The 10,387-nt window shown below is 41.7% G+C and overlaps 1 protein-coding gene across 1 annotated transcript in view; it reads right to left on the reverse strand.

Annotated features, from left to right (window-relative positions):
* Nucleotides 1-10,387, reverse strand: part of LOC109300344 (connector enhancer of kinase suppressor of ras 2-like) — a 444,864-nt gene that overhangs the window by 31,640 nt on the left and 402,837 nt on the right. Inside the window, exon 14 of the mRNA XM_019521027.1 lies at nucleotides 4,723-4,809. Coding sequence (XP_019376572.1) covers nucleotides 4,723-4,809 — 87 coding nt within the window. The remainder of the gene's footprint in view (nucleotides 1-4,722; nucleotides 4,810-10,387) is intronic.

A 10,387-nucleotide genomic window follows, 5' to 3' on the forward strand; every position in this document is an offset into this window, starting at 1 on the left:
CACACACACAAAACGAGGTAGCCAGTCACGTAATATGGATTATCCGGATACGGAAGGGGGCAAGCTGAGGGATGAGATAACAAAAGAGACTCTGTCAGACAGCTTTTGATAGGTCTGAATGTATTCATGTCAGCCAGGCCGAATGAACTCCATCTAGGATACAGAAGGAACTGGTAGAGATCTTGGAGCCCTTGGGAATGATCTCCATGAAATCATGGGGCATGGCCTAGGCATCAGAGGACTGGAAAAGTCTAACATAATGCCTGTCTTTAAAAAAGGCAAACACAAGGATCCAGGGAACTACAGACCAGTTAGCCTCACCTCAATACCTGGAAATTTACTGGAACATATCCTAAGGAAGGCCATTTGCAAGCATCTGGAGGAGAAAAGGCTGATGACAAGCAGCCAGCATGGATTTATGAAAAACAAATCATGTCAGACAAACTTAATCTCCTACTGGTTGAGCTAGGTGTGTTTAGCTTCAGAAAGGTGCTGAAGTCGGGACATGATAGCAATCTTCAAATAGCTGAAGGGCTGCCATAAAGAAGAGGAAAGGCACTTTTCTCTCTTGCTGCATAGAGGAGGATGTAGACGTAAGATCTGAAGTTGCAGCAAAGTTTAGATTGGATATCAGGAAAAACTTCTTCATTGTTAGAATAGTGACGCAGTGGAATAGACTGCCTAGGAAAGTTGAGGACTCTCCTTCACTGAAGTGTTCAAAAAGTTGGACAGGCACTGGTCAAGGATGGTCTAGACATAGACTGTGTTTCATAATGGGTATGTCTCTATGCTTCTAGGCTCTGCTGGTTGCCTCTGCCCCCTTTCTGCTACAAGCATCAGGGTGTTTTTAAGCCTCTCTCAGAGGCATTGGGTGTTGGGTAGAGCCTGGGGATTTTAACTGGGGTATATCAATACTCCTGCTGGGATCAGAACTGGAGTCTCTTGGTTAGAGGGTCTCACCCCTCTGCTCAAGGTCAGACTGATCACCATATTTGGAGTAAGGAATTCATTTTACCCTATGGTCAGATTCATACAAATTGTGAGGGGTTTTGCCTTCCTCCACAGGGGGGGTGTGGCCCTCTACCTGGGATCTCTTGAGCATATATTGATATTTCATAGAAGCAGAACACTGCATCTGTGAAATGCTTTTGTGGTCCCCCATGGTTTCCCTGCTTTACCTGTGGAAGTTTAGGGTGTTAGGTCTGTGTTGTGCCAGGGTTGATGGTAGTTTTATGTAGAGGGACAATCGTCCCTCAGGCAGGAGGTTGGACTAGATCAGTGGTTCTCAACCATTTTGGACTCAAGGTCTCCCTCAATTTTGACCTGAAGCCCCCTGGCCTTGCTGGTGCCCCTCACTTCTGATCCACAGCCCTATGGCCCCACATGATGTTGTTGGTGCCCCACATTCCCGCCTACAACCCCCTACTCCTTCAGCCCTGCTGGTGCCCCTCACTCCCTACCTCCAGCCCTATGGCCCTACCTAACCCAGCCAGTGCCTCACTCCTGACCCAGCCAGTGCCACAGGCCACCTCTCAGACCCCTGTGCTGCCCCTCATCCTATCTCCCCTCTGGTGGCAGGAGGAGGTGAGGGAAGCACCATTATTCCTGCTGCTAGTGGCACAGCTGGCATGAGGGTCCCAGTGGCAGCAATGGCAATGAGTCTTGTCACCCCGCTCCACACTCCCATGCTGGGTCCCACTGGCTGGTCCAGCCAAGCTACAGCTTTGTGCCCACTGTGGATGCAGAAATTGGAGAGGGGAGTATGTGTCTCGCCACCCCCTGATGCATTGCCTATGCCCACCCAACTTACCTGCAGGGAGCTGCAGAAGCTGCTTTCCACCACTGCCAGGTTGTCACATGCATGTGTGCACACACACACATGCAAGTGGTCACCCGTGCTGTATCAGCCTCCTCCTACTCCCCACCAGCTCCAAGCAGCCCCTTGTAGGCTGGAATGTTTCCAGCCTATAAAAGGAAAACCATGGTTTCCTGTGTTTTTCTCCTTTAAAGGAGAAAACCCACATTTTTTCATAAACCTGGCAGCGGTGTTGGTGGGCTTAGTCCAGGCGTGGGCTGCCTTTGTTCATGATTGCACTAGATCTGCAGCCTTTGCAGAGCCCCTGAAACCTGCTTGCAGGCCCCCAGGGGGCCACAGACCCCCTAGATGAGAACTGTTGGATTAGATGACCTCTGGAGGTCCCTTTGAACTGTGCTTCTCTATTATTCTATGAGTCTTTAACATTTTTTTATTGCCTATATTACTCTGGAACACTCATGAGTTTGTTTATTTATTTTTTATGTTTTGCCTATGGAAATATTTTTTGAGTTAAAGGATACTATTTCCCTAAAGAAAAAAAAAAGATATTCAAAGAAAAGCAAATTTTCCATCCTTTAAAAGTGAGGAATTCTGATGACTCTTTTGAAGGTTTGTATGTCAGACAGATCAAAAATACTACCCAAGAAAGATTCTAACATAGTGATCATGAAGATCTCAACCTGCAAATGGATGGGGAAAATTTTTAAAGAGTTTATCTTAAATTTTCCAAAGGATCATTTTGCTGTTGAAAAATGTTTGTTTATTAAAAGCTAAATATTTTTTTAAAACATGTTGATTTCAGCATGTTTGGTATAAACTAAATTTTTTTTTTTGATAAGTTTGAAACGTTTAGTTTTTGTCTTTTCAAAATGATTTACCATTTGATATTATTTTTTGTTTCCTTTTATAATTTATTCTATTATGTAACAATATGAAAAAGGTTAATTCACAACTACATTTTAATTTAATTAAAATAACCAAATACTTAACATTTTCTTGAATATTGTTCCATGAGAATATATTTGCTTTGTTTCAGAACTCAAAAATTTCAAAGCAAATGTTCTCATCAAGGTATACTGTTTTGTAAAGGCATGGGTCATTGCATTTTGACCCACAGTGATGACTAATTATTATGGTGGTTAGAACACCCTGAACAGATGTTGGAGGGATTCAGATTCAAACCCCATTGGAGGGGAGAGGGGGCTAAGGGGGGCACTAGAAGCTGGGGCTCTTGATTCCTGGACAAGGGCCCTAACTTCCTGAGTTGCTGGTGCTAAAACATGGGAGCTTAACCAAGAGCTAAGATCCTAGTTGCTGCTCCATGGGTGGATCTACAATTTTGAAAAAGGGCTAAAAAGTTTGCAAGGCTATTAAATACAAGTATACAGACAAGGATGAGCTAGCGGACAGCAAAATTGCCAAAAAATAAGTTTGATTGATTAGTGGACCATCAAGACTATTAAAAAGGGAAGACTATTAACAAGACTATTGTTAACAGCGGTGAGTGAAGAACAATAAGCTATTAAGTCAACAAGTGACTCCCTCACCTGCCTGAATAGAACTGCCACTGTTCTTGCTGGGCAGGTGGTTTTGGAGCAGAAGAATCAGTTTCCTTGCATAAGATATCCCAATTTGTGTGTGTGAATTGTATGTGAAAAAATAATGTATTTCATGTTGTACTGAAAAGGAATTGCTTTAGCTAATCTGAGGACAAGGATAATGACTGGCTATTGCATACTGGGAGAAAATATTTTCAAAGTTGAATGCTTAAATTTAGGCAATAAAATCTATATAAAGAAACCTAAATAACAAGTCTGATTTTCATAAGATGTGAAACACCTGCAGCATCCAGTTTCACATATCCATGCACAGGCACCTCTTTATGAGATACAGCTAAATTGTACGTTCTTCAGAGAAAAGACCCTTTCTTTTGTTTGCCAGTTAGATGCCATAGCAATGTATAAACAACAACTATTCCCCACATTATTAAATTGTGAGACTTTGCAAACACCAGAAAGGGAAGCAAAAATAGAGAATCCTGGAAAAGGAAGAATTGACAAAATGAGCTAAAAACAGATTTTAAATAGTATCTTTTTATTCTAGACAGCCTGTCTACTCAATTCAAGTTGTCTTTTGTATCAATATGAGTGTCTAAACTACAGCTAGTCAGAAAATGTTTACTGAACTGTTTTTTAAAATTTAAATATTTTAATGCATTATTTTTTTCAAGATTTTATTTGGAAAAGACAAAATAAATCAATTGGATAAGGTATCAATTTCCTGTTTTGACATTTTTGGAGCAGACCATTCCAATTTTTAATAAAATTAAGTGCAATTTATTTTATTTTAACTTTGAAAATGGTTTTAATATAAAAGGTTGACAACAATAAATGACACATTAATGATAGTTTTGATATAATGGAATTATAAAGAGGAGACTTCTAAAGGTTTTCCAATAGTTGCAGCAGAGGCCTCAGCCAAGCAGGCTTCCATGTATATCTTTGAGAGATCACTATTTCATTTTTCATGCAATATCAACAGCCTTGAGAGGCGAGGTACAGTTAGTACATTTCCTCCACTCCCTACCAAAGGTGAATGTATACCTATGATTTAGACAGAAGCAATTTGTTTTACCTTTTTGCACTTTTCCTATCACAACCCTTCTTCCCAGAGTTTTATCATACTTTTTTGGAAATCCAAACTTTCAGTGAAACGTGAAGTTTGAACACTCAGGGAATGCTAGACAAGATGACCTCCTGGAGTTCTCTCTAGTTTGATTTTTCTGTGATTCTATATGCTTCTCCATGCTTATTAATACCAGAATAGGTTTCTGTGATGCTCTTTTTCATGTTCTTAAATAACACAGAGAGAAAATCTTGAGGAACAGGACATAAGAAAGCACTCACCTCGGCTTCCTCTCTTGTACACATTTTGTTCTTTTGACTCCCCTATCCAGCTGTACTCTGTAGGCATAGAAACAGGCCTCAAGTCACCTGGAAACAATCCAAGAAGTAGCAATATAATTTTTGCAAGTCACAAGTAAAGGATTGTTGCATGGTGGAATAATTAATGCCTATAAATTAGTTAGAAAAATAACTTTCCAGCATAATTTGTTTTATTAGCATCCATTTATTATTAATGTTAAAGTCCCTAGAAGCTATTAAATATCATGGCTCAGATTCTGTTTTTCATTATCCCAGTTTACATGTTAACTTTATGGATTTGAGTGGAATTGCTCCTCATTGTTATTATTATTAGATCTTTACCCATAGCAGTTTTCAATGCAAGATTTTCTAACTCAGCATGTGTTTGCTTTTGTATAAAGAAAATAAAGTTTACTAAACTGGTGAACATGTCTAGGTAAAATTAGAAAGCTCACTAGTATGTACACAACATTGCAGATCCCTCAGTCTAAAAAGAGTAACATACATCTGATCTGGAAAATATATTTTGGGTGGCAAGGGAATCTTTTACCCACAAATAAAATTGACTAACTGTAAATGCCTTAAGGAAAATAAAGAACATTTAATAATTTTTAAAAATCCCCAAATATTAAGAAATTATGATTTTCATTAATATTGTCTTTCATGTAATTTCTCTACTATGGTAAAAAAAATGTATGCGTTTACTTCACTCTTTGTTGCAGAATCAGTAGAATGGCTACAGTAGCAGGGCTATTAAACTGGAAATATTGTAAAACTAACTATATGAGATTATTTTTCTGATCTTGTCAGTGTGCATCATAATCACTGAACATATGAAACAATCTTCTAAATCATACGTCAACTCCTTGTTTTCAACACACTGAAAAAAAGTTTTCCAGAAGCTAAGATGAGCCTAGTTTTGTAGTATAGTTGTTTAGGAATCCAGTTATTTTCTGAAACACTAGATATTGTCCAATAATCCCATTCCTAAAATAGTTACAGAACTAAAAAAGGTAGATATACCCAACAAGATATTTTCCATTAGGTACTGTCTTCAGCTTTATTACTGAAAACAAAGCATTTTCTTGTGAAACTACTATGACGATTAATTTTTTTTATTCCTTAATTTATTCAGAATAATTTAACTGACTGCAATACTACAAAATTGTTATTAATTTCCATGATTTCCATGATATGAATTATTATTACAATTCAGGAGCAGATGAAATAAGTAAGTTTTAGGACCTGCGTAATCATACTTCACCAACAGAACGGTTTATTTTCCTTTTGTTTCTCCCTTTCCGTGCTGATATTCCTTTGTAATTTCTCATTGTGTTATCTTTGCAAATGAGACTGTAGATATCTGAGGGCAGGGCCTTTTCCATTTTAATGGCTGGATACCACCAGTGACAAAATATATTAAAATGATCTTTTCTATTCATAGGCAAACTTACTGCTTCTCAGCTTTCACTAAGTGCTCTCAGCTTAGAATGAGAAATAAGAAAGGACAATGACCTTCCAATGTATTACTAAGCAAGCCCATACTAATATGTGGAGTACATTAGTGCTAGCCAGTGCTGAACAACCAACATACAAAACAGGAACTTGGGATGGGAAACAAATAAAGCAGAAACACAACAATTGCTGATTTTGCATGCTCTTTTCTCTTAATACAAAGCTCTTTAAATGCATGCAAAATCTGTCAATATGTACAACAAGTATATTATGAAATCATGTGGAAATGTTCTGTGAGAACTGGAGTCAATACTGCACTGATGGCAACATTATTCATGACCTTAAAAAGACTCTGCTTGTGTGTGTCATATTTATATGCAAATGAGTTGTCAGATATTTAAGAAAAGTATTAGAGCATTGCTCTACAGTTAAGCATAGAAATAATTTTCATTCCCTTTTTAGGCAAGTCAGAAAGCTTCTGCACAAAGGAACTGATTATGACTTAGTTTTTTTAAACCAGTTTTGGAAAAAGAAAATTGTCGGTTGATTTTTTTTTTCTCCTTTATCCTCCAAAAAGTATTCATCACCCTCTTCAGGGCATGTAGTCTTATATATTTTTGAATTATAATAAATAGGCCAGGAAGTGGTAGTTAGATAGGAATATATTCATGTCTGAGTCCAGATCAAGGCAAAGATTTAGAATATAGAATGTAAAAATGAAGGGTTAATGTGGCAGAAATTTCACTGTATCAGCTTGTAAATGGAAGATTTCTTTCACCTTGAGCTGGAATTTTAATGAGGTTTTCTCAGGGAAAATGCATTTATTATTAAATCAAACCTTTTTCCTTTTGGATATGGAGACAAAAAGAAACTCACCAAAACTAAATACCTTGCATGGTTCAGCTTGGAATTTCTTTTTGGTTTACACATTGAGAAGAAGTTGTTTTCTGACCTATGGTTGGGTGAGAACAATGGCAGGAAAACTGAATGAAGCCTTACACTCCATAGGAGAGCCAAACTTCTATTCAAGTAGATCCTGAGTTGGAACAGTTCAAATCCTGCTCCAATATGAGGCACTTCACATTTGGAGTGCTTCAGCATTATGCAATGGTACAGGGCCTTCTTAGATGAAATACCTCAAAATGACCCAAGTCCATATTGTGGCAGAGCTGTGCAGCTGGGGACCTGGAGAATAGGGCTGTGGGAAGCTTCGGTACCTGATTTGATTTGGCAGAGATTTGGCCTGATTCAGTGGCCGAATCTCTGAATCTAATCAAATCAGAGGACCCTTTAATCTCTCTGAATCGAATTGGAACCCTCCGAATTGATTTAGAAAGATTTGGAGTTTTGGACATAGCTTTAAATGTTTTTTCTATATACCTTTAGGGACTTGTGATCACTGCGATGCTGGGGCACATGGAGTGTCCCACAGAAGCACAGGAGGCTCCCTAGCGTGCTCGGCAGCAGACCTGGAAGTGGACCAGAAGCACTTCCAGGTCCACTGGGGAGTGTACTCCCCCCCCACTTTCTGTGGCCTGGCTCAGTGACTGGCGCCTCCTCGGTCTGGGGGTGGGGCATCCAGGGTCCCCCTCACAGCTGACCATGCCCCCCTGCATGCTGCTTGGCAGACCCAGAAGTGGACTCAAAGTACTTCTGATTCACTTTCAGGTTCAACACCAAGCATGTGGAGGGCTCCCCCACACTCCTGTGGAACACTCCATGTGCCCCAGCATTGGAGCAATCACGTGCCGTGCCTACTACCTCAAGGTATGTAGAAAAAACTTTTAAAGCTGTGTCTATCTCCAAATTGCTGATTCTCTGAATCAACATTGAATCTTCCGATTCAAATTCAGCCTAATCGAATCAGGGATAGTGATCTGAATCAACAAATCAAATCACTGTCCCTAGTTTGGGCCAAATGCAAATCGAATAGGGCCTGCTTTGCACATCCCTACAGCATGCAATCTCAGCATGCTTTTCAAATCTGAGTCTTTACAGGTTTGTAAGGACTGCCAAGTGGAGAGGAGACAGCCCACTGGCTGTTTGCTGCCCAAGCTTCTACTCACTGTGACTGAGGATGTGATCAATCTCACCTCAGAAAGGCTCATCAGTTATAGCAGTGGCACTATCACTCTGGAGACCCTGGAACAGACACCTACTGTTTCCTTACCTTTCAGTTGCTGACTGAGCAGCTGGGCTAGAGATGGAAGTTACACATAAACTGGTTTAAGTGATCAGAAACTGGCTTAAAACTGTAAGAGAATAGAAGTTCAGTGCACATAAACCAGTTTCAAAATGACTGAAACTGGTTTAAGATAAACCTAGTTGAATTTAGTATCAGATTTAACTGATTTGGGTCAAACTGGTTCATGAAACTTCTGTCTCCGACCCCTTCCTGGTTTAAGTCAAGTCACAGTCCCCCAGCATCCCAGAATGCTTTCCAGCCCTGGGCTGGGCTGTGCTGCCTGTGCCAGAGAGCAGGGCTTGCTCAGCCCCTCAGCTCCCTAGCTGAAGCAGTGAGGGCTGCCTGACAAGAGGGTTGTTGTGGGGGCAAGTCCAGCTGAGGATACAACCCAATCTACAGGGGGAGACTTCCCTCCCCCTTACGTAAACTCCAACTGGGATTTGGAGCCAGAGATGGGGGTTAAACACCGCTTCCCCCACTCAAACTTACTGCTTTCTGCAACTGTGGACTACAAATCCCAGAAGCACCTGGAAGCAAGAAGATGAGTCCTGCTGCTGTAATGCTAGATTCCAAATCCCAGAGACATCAGGGGCAGCAGGAAGACCAAGTGAATACATAGCCAGAGAGCCATGCTCTAGAACCCCAGGCATGTGGCTGCATTTTCTGAATCAAAGGTTAATGTCTGTTCACTTCTGTTTCAATTGATTCTGGGCATCTTAGATTAACCTGAAAAGACTGAATTCATAGTTTCATAGTTTCATAGATTTAGGGTCGGAAGGGACCTAGTAGATCTTCTAGCCCGACCCGCCGCCAGGGCGGGAGAACAACAAAACCCCAAAACAAGAAATGGGACTCAAATGAGTCCAGCCAGGTAGGCATCCAGCCTCTTCTTAAAGACCCCCAGGGTAGGGGCCAGCACCACTTCCCTTGGAAGTTGGTTCCAGCTCCTAGCCGCCCTAACTGTGAAGTAGTTTTTGCGGATGTCCAATCTATACCTCCTCTCCATCAACTTGTGCCCATTACTCCTTGTTATGCCAGTGGGCGCTAGGGGAAACAGCGTCTCCCCCAAACCCTTCTGGTCTCCCTTAGTGAGTTTATAGACGGTCACCAGGTCCCCCCTCAGCCTTCTCTTGTGGAGGCTGAATAGGTTCAGGTCCCGCAGTCTCTCACTGTAATTGAATCAGCCTTAGGCTTTTTGACTGTCTGTACCTAGCCCTGGAGGGCAAAGCATGGCAGAACAGGGCACTATGACCAAGGCCCTGGAAAGGTATCTCCTTGAGAGGTGCTATCTGCTCTACACTACTACAAGCAATGTACCCAAGGATGACATCATAAAGTACACCATGGAGGACAGCCTTTGTTGGGACCATTTAAATGTGCTACACATACTATTAATAATTCAGATGTTAATCCAGATTCCACTATATGCGATACATGATAGCAAAGTGCCACATGTAAAGGTATAGCCCAAGGGTACATACAAAAGTGCCGCTCCCCGCTGTAACTGTGAGAATACTTTGTAAGAAGTGTTCTAAATTACAACAACCCCTGGACCAAACAGAAGTTCACTGTTGGCACCAGGGGGGAGGGGAATCTAGCTGTGGGGCCTGTAGCTGGTTTCCCCTAGCACAAAGGCCCTGTACCCATGCATAATGCTGCCCCTCCTCCCTGTGACGCTGCAAAGTTTTCAGAATGGGGATGGGGATGGGGAGGAAAGGGAGCAGAGGGAGTTTGTTCTGGGGCAGTGGTGGCCAAGCCATGGCTTGTGAGCCACATGCGGCTCACCAGCATGGTACTTGTGGCTCTGACCCCACTTCTCGAAGCCCTTCCCACTTCTCTCAGGACTGCCAGCTCAGGCACCAGCTGGGCTGCCAGGGCACGCTGCTTATTCTGGGGTGCACTCCATGTGGGGAAAACCAGAGCAGCTTGATGCTGTGGTGCCCCCCGTACCCCCACTCCTTTACTGGATCACTCACTTCCCCCCCCCCCCCCCCCCTGGCTCTTGAA

This window comes from Gavialis gangeticus, unplaced genomic scaffold (assembly GCF_001723915.1).
Source record: "Gavialis gangeticus isolate Ggan-Ray unplaced genomic scaffold, GavGan_comp1, whole genome shotgun sequence".
Classification (NCBI taxonomy): domain Eukaryota; kingdom Metazoa; phylum Chordata; order Crocodylia; family Gavialidae; genus Gavialis; species Gavialis gangeticus.